At 36.7% G+C, this 17,111-nt stretch overlaps 1 protein-coding gene across 1 annotated transcript; it reads left to right on the plus strand.

The window, feature by feature from the left end:
- Nucleotides 1–6,649: 6,649 nt before the first annotated feature.
- Nucleotides 6,650–17,058, plus strand: LOC128230634 (agrin-like). The gene is made up of 7 exons (XM_052943076.1): nucleotides 6,650–6,674; nucleotides 7,524–7,701; nucleotides 8,436–8,563; nucleotides 8,721–8,865; nucleotides 11,603–11,885; nucleotides 15,812–15,963; nucleotides 16,909–17,058. Exons 1-7 carry the CDS (start codon nucleotides 6,650–6,652, stop codon nucleotides 16,982–16,984), a joined length of 987 nt encoding a protein of 328 aa, XP_052799036.1. The 3' UTR covers nucleotides 16,985–17,058.
- The last annotated feature ends 53 nt before the right edge of the window (nucleotides 17,059–17,111 follow it).

The raw sequence follows: 17,111 nt of genomic DNA on the forward strand, positions 1-17,111 counted from the left end.
ATTCGGGATACGTAAATGATTTAAACAATGGGCCGATTGTTAATATCTTATTTAAAGTTAGCAACGTGATAAACGAAACCGTTGTAGCTTTTAAACGTGAATTGTTTAATGATGTGTTCGCATGCTTTAATTTGAATAAGTACAGCTGAAACACTTGTCTCAAATTTTGTTAAAAATACAGCAGGTCACAAGTGTATCCATTACTCTTCCAGAGCAGTAACAATTTGAAAGTTAACAACGATGGCGTTAACAAAAACGTCTCAATATGATATGTGTATCAAATGAAGTCTTGTTGCTTAAGAAAAGAGCGCGTTGTAAAACACAATTTAGAGTAAACAGCTGATTTGGTAAAACTTGGCGGCCATCTTGAACGCCATCTTGAGCTTTAAACGTGAAGTATTTGATGATGTGCTCACATATTTAACTAAATTAATAAATTTGACATAAATAAATAAGTACAGCTGAAATAGTTATCTGAAATCTTGTTTGAAATACAGCAGACCACAAATGTATCCATTTCTCTTTCAGGGCAGTAACGATTTGGAAGTTAACAACGATGACGTTAACAACGTTGTTAACTTGTTACGAAGTCTGGAGTAATCGTCCCAATATCATATGTGTATCAAATGTAGTCATCTTAATGTGTTGCTTAAGCAAAGAGCGCTCTGTGACACTATACTGCTGATTTGGTAAAATTTGGCGGCCATCTTCAACGCCATCTTGACACTTTTAACCAGTACTCATGTTTCGCCTTATAAAGATCTCCGTTTCTCTCGAGTTTGCTACATGGTTACAAATCGTTTAATAGTAAAACAGGATAAGTATTTCACTGGCTCTGATTTCTCGAAACTTTTTTGGTCATATTTTAGTTGCTTATTTTGTTTTTGCAAAATTTCTTACTTTAACCTGATTTTGATAAATAAAAGATAGTAGAAAACATAGTTTTTAGTGAAAATCAGACATATGACTTCAATTTACATTAAAAAAACTTTCAAAAATAATATTTTTTTTTACAAATTTTAGAAGAACAAAAATAGTGAGCTTAGCTTAATCATGTTATAACAGACTCAAGTAGTTTCGAGAGGTTGGCCCAAGTGTTCTTTTCAAATTATACTTGTACATTAAAGCTCAGACCACAGGGATTTCTCTCAGTCAGATTGTTTATCCTTGAGCGAACTTAGTACATCCGACGTCACGATCGTCATTCTACATGTTTACGGACAAACGTATATACAGGTAATATTGGTTTCCAAATATGGTATGGGTGTATTCCGCCTACGAGGGATGTCACATAAATACTGCACATAGAAAAATGCGATTACCCAAATTATTGACGTCAGACTGTTTTAAAACTGCTACAAAAGAACGTATTTATCTCGCAAGATTCAGTTTGTTCGATTCGTTCGGTTCTATCCCCAAAATCTCGACGTGCATGTTGTATCTCTCCAATGGAATTGACCTACTCCTTCGCCGCATTATCTAATCTTTGTTAGGCCAAACAAATACAATTTTGTGGTTCCTGTTATATGCGGACAAAAACAGGCTAGTTTAGATAAAACTTACTTATTTTTCAACGATTTTGAAATACAGTCGAATCCCGTTGGCTCGAACTCGCTTGGATCGAATTCTTCATTGTCTCGAACTGGATGTAAAGGATCGATTTCTATATACTGAAGGTAAGCATTCCAGCATGGCTCGAATTTTCCGAGGCCCGAGGTATTTTAGCTCGTCCATAGTAGAGTTCGAGCCAACGGGGTTCGACTGCAAGTTATTACAACATTATACTTATCACTCTGGTTGGTACGAAGTAACGCGAGAGTGTGTTGTTGAGTTGTGTGGGTAAACAGGCTAGGTAAGTAGGGAAAACAATTTACCGTCGAACCCCTTTGGCTCGAACTTCTAGGGACCGGCGAAAATACCTCGTCCCTAAGAAAATTCGAGCCAAGCGGGAATTCTTACCTTCAGTAAAAAGAAATGGGTCCTAAATATCCAGTTCGATCCAGCCAGGAAATCGAGCAAAACGAGTTCGAACCAACGGGGTTCGACTGTAATTGGTAAAATCATTTCACTGTGTCCAAAGTATGTGTTTTGTATTATTGTTTATTTACATACAGTAAAGACTCGCTATATCGAAGTCGTTTGGACCTCGGGAAATACTTCGAGACATCGAACATTCGATATAACTGAAATACAAAATATATCTAACTTAACCCAAAACATTCGTAAAAGTTCGACATAACCCGAACATCGAGATAACAGAGTTCGACATAATGAGCTTCGACTGTACATATTTTATCATTAATGTCGCAAAGAAAGTTACTCACTATAAGGGAACTGTATCATCTTGTACAAATAATACTACCACATGGTTTATATTTAGAGAAGAAACAAACAATGGTCAGGTCGGTCGTGTAATCCGAACCACAACATTCGTTTTGATTGGCCTTATGACTTATATCCAAATACATAGCAGTATCGTGATTTCTTCAGGACAGTGATATCTCACCATGATTCTCTTGCTCTGTTTCCTAGGATATATTACAGCAGGTAAATCGGGTAACAGACGTTTGCTGAAGCGTTTACGTTTTATTGTGTATACATGTTAAACGAACAATGGATTATGGATAGGTGAGCGATTTAGGGCCTAAATGGTACTCTTGAAAAAAAACAACATAAAATATACCCTGACACATAAATCAGGATTAAAAAAGCATGAACACAGACAAAACATGCACTTTGATTAAGTCCCATACCACCTGAAGAGGTAGTATGTGTACATATGCTACAGTTTCAAGATTGGGACTTAAAGGGACTAGACACCAGATGATACAATTGCAAGAAAAATAAAAAATTGTCAAAAATTTACATAAAATTGATATCTTTGTGTACAACACATTGCATCTTACTAACTGGTGTATCACATCGCTTATGACACATGTATCTTTCGCAGCTTTTGCTTTTCACATGCTAAATATAAACACTTTAAATATGAAACGCCTTCCAACGGTGAAGCATAGCTGAGAGAGCGTTAAAATAGTCTTTTAATCATGTAAACTGGCGTAATGTCGGCCTCATACCAGCTCGTATTGAAAATTCTACGTTTTGTGGAATAATGCATTTGCCGATTTTGAGATCATTTGGTGTCTAGCCCCTTTAATGAAATCGGTTGTTTTGCCAATGGTTATGCATTTTAAACTCTAACTCAGACTTATCTGTCAGGGTATATATAATTTTAGGTTTTTTTTCCAAGAGTACAATTAACGCCCTTAATCGCCCACCTATCCTCAAATCGTTGTGAGTAAAACTGCTTTGCATTAATGTTTACTGTGGATTACGTTAAGAGCTTACTTTTATGTAAAGCTATATCACCAAGGCGAACCGTGTTCAATACCCACCTGAGCGCCAATCGGAACACCTCGGCCCTTGATTCTAAAACAAACGTTTATCTATTTTTAAACTCACATTCGTTGGAACAAACTTTTTAATGCTAGTTAGATCTAACATTTACTGGAACTTACGATTACTTAACCCCACCTTTTCTAGACTTAAAGATGCACTCTTACTCCCAAATAAGATTTTTCACCATTAAAACAATTGTTTTAATTTACTAAAAAGGATTAATAAATGTCGAAAACAACGGTCATTATAAAGGATACCGAGTTTAATTTGAACGAAATGTATAGAAAACACAGTATGTCTACCTTATGACACGATAGAAAATCACAGTAAATCTTTTAGCATTCACCAATCATTTTATATTTTTGCGTTTTCAGCTATTAAATACACGGTTAAAATCTTGCTATCAGTAATATTTATATAATATTTTCCATTAATGCATTATTAAGTAATTAGTATAAGTTGTATCACTCAAAATTTGTGTTTGTTATACATGTGTATGCAATGATTTTGAGTAATAGTGTCACTTTAATCGTTTATTTGAACATTAAAAAGTCGATCTGAAACAAAATAAATTTGGAACAAAAGTTTACTTGAACTCACATGATGCAACAAACGTCACAGGGCTAACTAGATCTAACATATATGCCAGTGTGTGTATACCACGTGTTAAATTGCGTCCTATATGCTACGTCGGAAGGCAACATTTTGCTTAAAATGAAGACTTAAATCAAAGATTCCTTTTTTATTTTACTACACCATTTTCTATGTAACCAAGGGCAGTCTATGCCGCTTAAAAGCCCCGTCTTCGTTTTATTACCGAAGTTTGATAAGGTGATTATTTTCATCAAACACTTCAACAAACCTGTTTCCAAAACAATGTTTTGCCCAGTGCTCCGTCAGACGGTCAAATTGTGAAAAGGTCTGTCGAAGCGTTTTAAGAAACTACACTCTCAATCAAACTCTAGTAAAAGACCGAAGGCGGGGCTCCGTAAGCGGCGTAGACTGCGCTAAGTTTCATTTAAAATGGTGAAAAAAAAGTGAAGTTTTCTTTGTTTAAAGTCTTCATTCGAGGCAAAATATTGCCTTCCGAAGTAGCATTTATGACGCAATTTATCACGTGGTATACACACACTGGTATACTGAAACAATCATTTACAAGAACTTACGTTTAATGGGGTAAACTTTTTCTAGTTATCTTAATTAGAAATGTTTAATATCATTAATAGCGTTTACAAACACGAACATGTATTGAAACAAACGATTGCAAACACGTTAAATCAACGTATATTCTTGAGAAAAAATGTTCAATAAGACAGACAGACGGACGAACGGACGAACGGACAGACACGGGCGGATTAAAGCTATATCTCATAAACCATTCATTTAATTAATTGAATACTCCACACAGTTGCTTAGAGCATTTAGACAATCAAGGTAGAAATTACCTTAGTCTATAATTATGATCCTAAATTAAAGTAAAGGCTTTGATTGACTTTGGTTTAAGTTTTTGGGCAAGATAGGAAATTTACTCATATCTCGAACACCTTTCGTTAAATTGACTTGGTAATTCACACAGTCGTTCATGGTCATCAAACACTTTAGTTTAACAACTCTATATGATCTTAAATACAAATTGCGGCACTCGATGAACTAAGGCAGTTTGAATTAAGTTTAAGGACAAGTTTGGATTTAAAGTCTTATCTTTCAACTTGCATAACCATTGTCTTGATACTTTAAACAGCTGTTCAGTGCCACGGGACAAGTAAGTAGGACGTTTCTATGACCATCATGTGACCTATGATGCAAATTAACGCGCATGATTAGATGAGGAAGTTTTCCGGCACATTGTGACTTTTACCATATCTCCTAAACAACTCAGTCATTCAATTTTCTAAGAACCTCACAGAGTTGTTCAACGCCATCAGATAATTAGGTAAGACGACTGTATATGATGCTAAATGCAAATTATGAATCCATGATTGTCTTAGAACGTGGGGTTACAGTCTTTGGGCTGATGTTCATATCTCTTATGCAAGGACATATTTCTTCACCTTAGTGTTCAGGGCCTTAAGACAATTACGTTAGATGATTCTAAATACAAATTATATCCCCTGTGTTTGACATATTCAGTTATATGTCTTATAGACGAAGCGATAAATAACCGAGCGAGCTGTCTTACGACAGCTCTTGTTTAGCGTATTGGACCCAAAGATTCTATGTTTCAGCGTATGTGTCCATCAAACCTAAGATAGAAGTTTGTGTGCCTAATAAACTTAGTTTTCAGCGTATGAATAAATTAATCCTAAGTTAAGGGTTTAAAAACGTGTGTCCATTAAAGTTAGTTTTGAGCGTATGTGTCAATAAAACCTTAGTGAAGAGTTTGTGCGTCCAATAAACTTAGTTTTCAGCGTATGTGTCGATAAACCTTAGTTAAGAGTTTGTGTGTCCAATAAACTTAGTTTTCAGAGTATGTGTCAATGAAACTTTAGTTAAATGTTTGGGTGTCCAATGAACTTATTTTTGAGCGTTTGTGTCAAATAAACCTTAGTTAGGAGTTTGTGTGTCCAAAAGCTTAGTTATAAGTGTATTAATAAATTAATCCTAAGTTAAAAACGTGTGTCCAATACAGTTAGTTTTGAGTGTATGTGTCAATTAAACCTTAGTTAGGAGTTTGTGTGTCCAAAAGCTTAGTTTTGAGCGTATGTGTCAATTAAACCTTAGTTAGGAGTTTGTGTGTCCAAAAGCTTAGTTTTGAGCGTATGAATAAATTAATCCTAAGTTAAAAACGTGTGTCCAATACAGTTAGTTTTGAGTGTATGTGTCAATTAAACCTTAGATAGGAGTTTGTGTGTCCAAAAGCTTAGTTTGGAGCGTATGTGTCAATTAAACCTTAGTTAGGAGTTTGTGTGCCCAATGAACTTAGTTTTGAGGGTATGCTTCAATTAAACCTTAGTTAGGAGTTTGTGTGCTCAATAAACTTAGTTTTTAGCGTATGTGTCAATTAAAACTTTGTTATGAGTTTGGGTGTCTAATAAACTTAGTTTTGAGCGTAACAACCCCCCCCCCCGCCCCCCGCCCCCAACCAAGTTATGAATTCCTGGATTTGGCAGTGAAATAAAACCATTAATATTTGAAATCACGAAATGCAATTATACCGCTTACGTTTGTAGTGTTCATATGGAGCTGTGACGTCACTAGCATGAATTAATTGTACATGTACACATACAAGTAAGTAGGCGGAATAATAATTATGCTCACAACCACGGCCATTGCTGGTAAGGCCTGAGTTACGCCATTGACTAGAGTTGTTGCAAATGATATTAAAGTGCCACAATATATGTTTACTTGACACCTACTCTTTTTTCGATTTAAATACATTATTGGGTGAAACTAATTTGACTTCAGTAATCAAAGCAAACAAGCAGTATCTTTAAAAAAGATACTTGGCCGTGGTAGATAAACGGGATGGCGAGTGTCCGAATGGTTTGAATGTTCGACAAGAAATAGAGATTGTTTTTGGTTAAATTGCTCTTGGGTTATTCCTGAGTCAGTGCAGCTTTTTTGAAAGGAATAGTATAACCATGCACAGTATCACAAAGTATTGCAATGTCTGAATGAACACGTGTATTTTTTCAATACAGGTCTCCTACTACCTTGTATTGACAATTCTAGGCTTGTTTTGTGGACATATGTATTTGCTGATTTTGAGACCATCTGAGTGTCTATCCCCTTAAACTCTACCTTTTGAGCGCGTGTGTCCATTTTTCACATTTATGAACGTGTACCAATTCACCCCACTTTTTCATCAAGTGTGTTTATTTGCCCACATGTTTACGTATGTGCATATTAACCAACATTGTTACAGCGTCCTGGGTGGAATTCAATATGCAACTTAAGTCAATCTTATGGTCGTACATCATTGACTCCATTCGCTGTATAGGCCCGCTATTTATATCGAGAAATCCGATTAGCTACATCTTTCTTAAATCCAATTAAGATCATTATTGAATACCACCCCTGGTCCTTAATTAACTCAAGTGTTTAAGCAAGTTCAGCCATTAATCCGCATTTCGAGCGGATTGGTCTATCAATTCTCATTTTATCGCGTGTGTCAACTAACACAGCGGGCCAAACAATTGTCTGCAAAACCCAGCAGCTGTTGTGTATCGAGACGGTCATCAAGACTGTGGACTTGGATCTGTGCCACGAGATGCTGCACTTACACTGTGACCACCTTCATGATCACATCGCCGTCCCACAAGATTTCGTCTGTGGTACCAACGGCTTCACATACGACAACCAGTGAGTCATAATTTTTTAACTTCATACTTTTTGTACAATATAGTTATGGTATAATTGAACCCCGTTGGCTCGAACTCCCAGGGACTGGCGAAAATACTACATGCGGGGAATTCGAGCCAAGCGGGAATGCTTATCTTCATTATAAAGAGTTCAGACTTTTTAACATCCTTTTCGAGCCAACGAGGAAATCGAGGCAAGCGAATTCGAGGCAACGGGGCTCGACTGTATAAACATGTTTATACTTGGATTTATATCTGGCCTGTATCCTGAGAACATTTTTACTACATTATTTTTCTTAAATGTTCTCTTCAGCTGTAAGTTCGCGCAAGACCGGCGCAAGTTGCTGGCTGACCTCACGAGCCAGCACCGTTGTCAGCCTATCTGTTAACAGGACATTATCCAATATGGCTCTTGTATCAGGGGCGGATCCGGCATTACACGTTAGAGGGGTCGCAACTAAGGGGCGTTACCTTTTGACTTGCGCCCCGATCTCAGAACCGAAATTTGTTTGGTTCAAAGTGTCGAAAGGGATATTTATGGGGTACTCGCCCAAGAACATTTTATCAATTTTTGGTCCGAATTGGTGCATATTTGGCGTTTTTTATTGCCCTTTTTACTCCTGTATTAAATTAAAAATTTAACTTGGAAGATTTTAGGAGGGTGGGGGCGCTGGGTGCCCCCCCCCCCCCTGGGTACACTAGTGTGTATTATATATTATTAAATGTCATCTTTAGCTGCCTATTTGCACAAGACCGGTGCAAGTTGATGACCGACCACAAAAACCAGCAACACGGCCAGCCAATCTTCACATTGGACGTTGCTACCGATGGCTCCTGTACCGGCACACCTTCGCCAATTGATGGTAGGGCGTCTGTTACGTCATTTTAGCCTTAAAAGATACAAAAAGTGTACATTTTGCTTTAAATCAGACTTGATCGTATAAAGAGTCCATTCAATGCACCGAAAACATCAAATAGTCCAATGTTGATTGTTAAATAAATAAAGACTTTGGTTCCCAGGGACTGGCTGCCACCACCAGGAGTGTATCGACCCGGCCCTGTCGTCAACAGACGCCGAGATCTGTCTCGAGCTCACCAAAGTTCATTGCTATGGCCACGCCTACGAGCCGATCTGTGCCAGCGACGGCGTCACATACAGCGACCAGTAAGTACAATGTGTGGATACCTCGTGATAAATTACGTCATTAATGCTACGTCGGAAGGCAACATTTTGCTTCGAATGAAGACTTAAAATAAATATAATTTCACCATTTCTTCACCATTTTAGATGAATCATAGCGCAGTCTACGCCGCTTATGGAGCCCCGCCTTCGGTCTTTTACCAGAGAATGATTGAGAGTTTAGTTTATTCAAACACTTCGAAAAACCTTTTCAAAATACGGCCGTCTGACGGAGTACTGTCAAACCATTATTATGGAAACAGGTTTGTCGTGTTTGATGAAACTAATCATCTTATCAAACTCCGGTAATAAAACGAAGGCGGAGCTTTTTAAGTGGCATAGACTGTCCTTTGTTTTATTTAAAATGGTGTAGTAAAAGAAAAGTTATCTTTGATTCAAGTCTTTATTTTATGCAAAATGTAGCCTTCTGACGTAGCATATATGACGTAATTTATCACGTGGTATACACACACTGACACAGGAGCAATGCGTAGCGTTCATTATCATTTGAGGTATCCGGCCCACAAATACGGGAATTTTAGATGCCTGCATGGTGACCACATATTAGTTTGGTATCATTACAAAAGGTTCTGTTATAATAAACAAGTTTAAGTGGCCTTCAAAAATTGAAAAATGTTTCATTTACGCTCGATTTCAGATTAAATAAAGAACATAAAATGTCATACAATGTTACCAAGAGTACACGGGGTCGCCAGACATCTAATGTTAACATTAATGTCAAAGGGGATATTAAACAACAAGAATAATTGTGGGTCGGGAACCTTAAAGCTGCAGTCTCACAGATTGACTGCTTTGACAACATTTTTGTCTTGAAATGAGCTTTTTTTTTGTAAATGTGTACAAACAAATGATATAAGAAGGCTGACTAAAGATGATATCGTAGTTTTCAATTTTATGGTCAGAAATTGATGTGTTATGGCTAAAGGCGTAACGCTTTAAGAAAGTTGAACTTTTCGGCCGATCTTTCGAACGATTTAGATTTGTTCTATTGGATATGTTATATGACTGAAATGAAGATGCCAAAATCAGCTGAGCTGATTCTGAGACAAAATTAAAATGAAAAAAAGTCAAAACTCTCAATCTCTGAGAATGAAGCTTTTAAATAAGAAATAATGTCAGTATACTGCTAAAACCTAGGTACCATTGTTGTGGTGGATTTAATCTTTGAATGCAACTGCTGTACCAACAGCAATAAGGTTGTACGCTAAGCACAGTGGTAAGCGGCCTCGCTCCTCACTGAGGTGGCCATGGTTCGACAACCCCCCCACCACCACCTACCCCCCCCCCCCCCACACGCAAACACACAACACAAGACCATACTCTCGCGCAACATCGTGTCAACAAGTGTGACTTAGCATAATATAGTATAGCTTTCTTCACAATCGTTGTAAATAAAATAATGTTTAAACTAACAGCGATTAGTGCGTAGATTTGAGGTCGTCTGCTTTACATTAGTTTTGTTACTAATTTCAAAGTAATTTCGGAATTGTAATAACTTTGATGCCATCCTCGTCCAGAACTTCGAGAGCAGCGACTAGTCCGTAGTTTTTTAAGCTTGTTTGGTGAAGAAAAAAATCGATACATTTCCATAGTTTTTTTTCGTCATCGTTGTCAATTCGCATCGATGGGAGCGACGGCGACATTTATAATGATCAGTGGATTGTTTTTATCCTGTTCTGCGAAAAAAAAACACGAAAGACGAGAGATTGTCAAACCGTCCATCTTTAGTAACGGCAGCGGGTAATTTAAGTGTGGGGATAATAATTATTTTAAGTGTGAGCACTCGATATTGGGTTTTAACCCCAGTGAACCCATGTTTCCGATGACCACACCAAGAAGTTAACCCCATTGACTTGCTCTGTGATGTTGGTACTTGTAATAAGCTCAAGGGCAAGTTCATGTTTACATTATTTTGTGAGTACCAGAGTACGAATTTAATAACCAACTAAGATTGAATTTGAGTCAAAGATTTAGCGCGAAGACAAAACTACCGCATTCACCCGGCACTGCGGGGCCACCTGAAAGGTAAAAACACGGCCCATTTCCCCGGCTATCCCCCGTATACCCCCTGACCTGGATAAATACTAAAATAAGGAAAGTGACTTTAGTTTTATGAATACCGCCCCTGACCCTCACATATTAATTCCCGAGGAAACAGCTACTGAACGGAAGAGTTTTTTAAATTGTATATTTATGCTTTCAACGTGACACTCTTATTCAAAATCAATACATACACATGTATACATAACAAACATACTTTTTGAATAATAAACCTTCAACTACTTACTGAATTATGCATATATGGAAAATATTTATTACTGATAACAAGATTATAATCATAATCATAATCATGTATTTAATAGCTGAAAACGCAAAAATATTAAATGATTGGTGAGTGTTAAAATACTTAATGTGGTATACTATCGTCTCATAAGGTAGAAATACCTTGTTTCTGCACCTTTCTTTTAAATTAAACTCGGTATCCTTCATAAGATCTATTATTTTTGACATTTATTTATCCTTTTTGGTATATTGAAACAATTCTATTAACTATAGTAACTCTTATTTGGGAGAAGGAGTGCATCTTTAAAAACTTATATCTTTTTCTTTAGTTCGAATATATTGATGTTATTCCACAGCTTATATTGCAACCAATATCATGGTTCTAACACTGATTTATAAGTTTCTTATCTATCTGCAGCTGCACTTTTGCTAAAAAGAGGTGCACCAGGGACGGGGCGAGTTTGACGATTCAGTTTATGGGCGAGTGCCACGGTTCCGTTAACATTCAGACAACGGTGGCCATGACCGGTGCCAGCAGCACAGCTTCACCCGCCGTCATGACCACCGCGGCCAACTCTGGAGGGACTGGCGGTGTATCGGTGGCTAGCACCACGGCATCGCCGATTGTGAGCGGCGCAGGAAGCACGGCGGCACCGGCGGTCACTTCCACCACAATGCCACCTACTACAACTACCAATAAGGTCGGTTGACGATTTGTGGAATTCATTTCAAATGTCTTTTTAACCTAACAAATCATTACCTTGATATCATATTTAACATTGCAGAAATTATTGATAAATGAAAGAGAAATATAAACCAACATATTTAAATTATTGGAACCTTATACGGACCTTTTTTATTCAGTCGATATATTAGAGCTGCACTCTCACAGATTTACCGTTTAACTTTTTTTGTTTTGTTTTTGTTATAAAATGAATGGTTATGCGCCTGCGTAAGTACATAATAACTATTTTTAACCATAAGTTAAAGCTGCGCTCTCACAGATTGAACGTTTTGACAACTTTTTGTTAATTTGAACGAGCCAATTTATGCGAAAATGAATGGAAACCAGTCATATAAGACTGCTGACAAAACATCAGATCGCAGATTTTCATATTTTCGTTCGAAAATTAATGTTTGATGGCTAAAAGCGTTACTAACGGTTGAAGAAATATGCATAAAACATCATATTTTTTCAAACTGAAGTGCAAACTAACAGTCTTAAATATTTCGAAAGAGGTCTACATTATATTGTGTAAACTACCCACTAAATGGGCCAGTCACTGTTTACTGCTTCACCTGATTAAAAGAAAGAACGGCTGACTGCTGATAAGACAAAATGTAATGCTGACCACTAATAGGACTTTTAAGGTGTTTTTAATCATAGTGTTGTAATACATGTATAAGGCAAACGAGATGTCCATGAGATACTAACTCTCGTTTAAAAATGCACGAACTGTGCTAGCGTATGGTAAAACTGTTATCATTGCTCAGTGTGGACATACAACGTGGTTTGTGACGTCACATTTGGTTATAACGTGAAGCAAAAAACCGCTCGACTCGGATAGGATTACCGCTGTAAGTTTGTTGTTTTCATATCAATTTTAATAAAACATAGCGGAGGCTACGCGGAAAAATGTACACTATAATAATCGGTTACTAAGCGATATGTTGAGCAATTTAATTTGGGCAAATGCTGATAATGTACAAAATGTTGTTTGTTATGACGAAAATCAAATTACGTTTCTGGTCCAAAAACTTGTTATATATTCACCAAGATCGCCTTAAAACGGAAGTTTCGGAATCCAAATGCTATCCTCACGATATATTCATACCTACAAATGAGGAATACACTGTATTGAAATATTAAATGTTTGTATTCTGTTATGACGAAAAGCAAAAACTATTTGGTTATAACGAAAAGCAGTGTTTGGTGGAACAATTGCCGACCTCTCTCCTTTTTGCCATGAGCGCAATTAAAACCCATTTTGCAATATTTGTTTACATATACAGTAGGTATGAGCATCGGTTATGTTTTACAGCAATTAAAAGGCATATATATGACAATTAAATTTCACCATCACTTGTATCATTAGTATGTCACTCAATTTATATATCAGGAAACACATTGCATGTTTTTCATAAGCTTGTCTGGTATTTTTAACAAAAAAGGAGTTTATGCGTCGTTGGTAGGTTTTACCTTTGTCGTGTATCAATTAAAACCCCAAAACAACTGAATTTAACTTAAACATACGTTCTTTGAAGTAAAAGTTGTCATTTCGTCTTTTTTCGTTTTGCATATTTATACACATATGTTTAAGTGGATATTTTAGGGTTAAACCTCGTCGAACAACTGAAGCAAAACCATGTTTATTGGCACAATAAAGTGGCGCAATGATTTAATCAAACAAAATGATTCCTTTTTTTCCAGAATGATGCGGCCACCCCTCGGCTTGGGGAAGCGCAGCAAGCGAGCAAAGAAATGAAGACCACCATTTTTCAATTTGCTGACATATGAATGACAATATATGTTTATATAGAGTGAATATAAGTATTAAAAAATTATTGCGATGCATGTATTGTTAGTAGTGTCTGTTTGTGCCGTCCATTGTTCAGTACCTCAGGGTCCTAGCATGGTACGTCTAGACAGGGTCTTACATTTCAATTTAAGCATTCATTTCTAGTCACTTCATTTCATGAATGAATTGCGGGGTTGATGTCATTATCGGGGAATGAACGCAAATGGGCAAAGTGTGTTTGACCAGCCCAATTGCGTTCATACCCCCGATAATGACTTAAATCCTGCCATTCATTACTTATATTTACATATTATATTTATATAATAGTGCATTACTTCATCCAAGAATTGTTATAAAAATACTTCATTTCATTTAAGAAAACCATTCAGTAATCCTTTCTTACCCATTCTGTAAATAGAACGACCCGACTGTAACCGGAAACGTTTAATCAAATGACGTCACGATAACGCGGGAAAAGATCAACAACTCGAAATCACTTTTAAACGTAAAATTGAAACACTTATGGCAACGATACATTTAATATATCATTATTTAACACTTTCTTAAATGTGTATTTATATTTTACGGCACCTGCTGACACAAAACAAACAATAACAAATCATAAATTTTCATGCATACAGTCAAACCTGGTTGAACGGTCACCTGCTTTAAATGGCCACCTGCCTTAACGGGCCACTCCAAATTCCCCCCCCTTATGTTTTTACTATATAAAGTACATGGATTAAGCGGCCAACTGTCTAACGCGGCCACGGCCACTAATTTTTGTCCCCGTGAAGCCATATAATCACTAATTAGCGGCCACTAATCCCTTGTCACTGACACTTCCGCGTATAAATTTTTCCAATACACAGCTTTAATTGCATATAGAAGTTTACGGAAAAGAACGACGGCCTCGGGTATCTCCGTCATCCAATGAAAATGAATATTGCATCATCGATTGTCATGCGTGTTTACTCATCGAGAAATCATGTTTATTACACGTCGGCGAATGTTTTTATCAGAATTGACACAATTAATGACACAATTAATATGATAATTAAATAATTAAGAAGTAAATTATTAAATACCGACAAAAACACCGGTTTTTATGATATCACAGTTTGCATTGTCATTCGAACGGCGTGAAACAAGTTATGATTTTTTTTCACTTCAATATTATTTTCAAAGTGCACGGACTTATATTTCTACGAACGGATATTTACAATGCATTGTTCTTGATATTTTTTTAACTTTGATTATGGCTGAATAAAAGACTAATCGAAAGTGTTTGACTCTAAAAGAACGTGTCGAGTGTATAAAGTTATTAGAAAACGGCCGTAGTGCAAGAAGTGTTGCCAAGGAATTTAACTTTGTACGGACTCAAATCAATTTCTTACTTAAGCGTGAGCGTGAAATTGTGGAGGAATATGAAAGCAATGGAAATCCAAACGCAAAAAGACAGAGGAAATTACAGGAAATGTGTATGCACATGTTGTTGTGTAAATGTGTAGACTGATCTGTGGTGTGTTTTGTTTATGCTATGCGTCAACATTTATTTAATGTACGGACTAACTTTAAAAAGTGAACTAAAAATGTGTATGTACATGTAGTTGTGTAAATGCGTAGACTGATATGTGGTGTGTTTTGTTTAAGCCTTGTATCAACATTTATCTAATGTATTTTATTTATAAATTTGAAATAAAGTTATTTTATCTATACAAATGTATTTGTATTCAACCTTCTTCAATAATATTGATACAGATGTTATTGATTTTGGTGTGAGGTGGTGGTTTAGATACATACTCCATCTCTGAATAAAGCTAAAGTGGCCGAAATGTAAAACCTGGATTAAGTGGCCACCTGTCTTAAGCAGCCACTTCGGTCATTTCCCAAGGGTGGACACTTATTACAGGTTTGACTGTATTGTTATGCGATGAATTGCGATCCGATCATATCCGAAGATGTTGCGTTCATCGATTTATAAACGCAATTGCTGAAAGACAGTTCATTTAAGGAATGGAAGTTGAGGTGTAAATATATAACTTTAACAACGTTGTTAAGATTTACAAAGTTCTGAACAATCGCTCAAATGTTCCATTTCACATCAGGTGACAATGACGTTAGCGACCACACCAGCGGCGACAACTCCGTCTATCTCGGATCTGCTTGTTGGCGTCTTTTGCAAGAATATCAACTCCATCATCTGTAATCAGGGCTTCGACATCGTGTGTGGGTCCGACGGCAAGTTTTACCCGAACCCGTAAGTAGCATACTCTCCAAAGTATATGATTTAATGAGCAGAACCAAACAGAACAGAACAGATAATTTATTTTGATTTAAACATCGTGTTATTACATTTTAATATGATAACGATCAAATTGGGCCATATTATCAACGAGTGTACGATAAAATATTTTAAATTGCAAATTCAAATAATGTTTTTTTGTCGTTTTAGTTGTGATTTTGATTTGAAATATATAGCAGTACTACTAATGAATACTGATCCGAAAATGGTGTACGATACGATCTTTGACAAGGAGTAACAATTTGAATTCGTTGATTCAATTCAATTCAATTTAGGCGCAAAATCATATCATAACATTCACGGTATGTTTACATGTACACTACACACAACAAATCGATGGCTCAGCGCATGGCAGACGTAATTCAATATAGAAATAGAATTAGCTTCGTACGCCGTCTGGCGCTAAACCCTAGAAATTTTACATTCTGAGGCCCGTTTTTGTAAAGAAATAGGTGCAATCTTATCAAAATCATATCGTTCGATCGATTTTTCGAATCCATATTTCGGTGTAGTAAGAATACCTATTTCCAAAATTATAGTTGCGTTAGTCAATTCAAACAGTATTTATTTGATTTTCCAAGCAAAACGTTCATTTTAATGCAGAACACTGCCATACTATTTAACCGAAATTCTAGATCTTGGCCGTACGCTCGTCGAAAAGATGACCACTTTAGTCGTAACTTCAATACGTCCTTGATCTTACAATAATTAGTCATACACTTGTCGAAAAGATGACCCTTTTAGTCGTAACTTCAATAAATATGTTCAAGCGTGATTTATTTTTGTAAAACGATCAGAAATACGGTAATAAAAGTGATTTACTAAATCTGAGTCTAGACTCGAACTTTAGGCTTGTTGTAATCATGAGCCATAAACTCGGACATGATTGCTATTGGACAGATGTGAGCTGAGCAAGGCCTCCTGTTTTGACTCGTCGCTGAATGTCATGCCCGACATGACAGCATGCAGTGTTTAGCCGCCGCCAGCCCCGAGCCCGCAGCCGCAGCCATTTGTAGTGTTTTTATTGTGAAATAAACATTGTGGTATACACTTCTTTATTCTCTCATCATGGAATTTTTACACCTCAACTTCCTGAAATGAAC

Source organism: Mya arenaria, chromosome 4 (assembly GCF_026914265.1).
Source record: "Mya arenaria isolate MELC-2E11 chromosome 4, ASM2691426v1".
NCBI lineage: Eukaryota > Metazoa > Mollusca > Bivalvia > Myida > Myidae > Mya > Mya arenaria.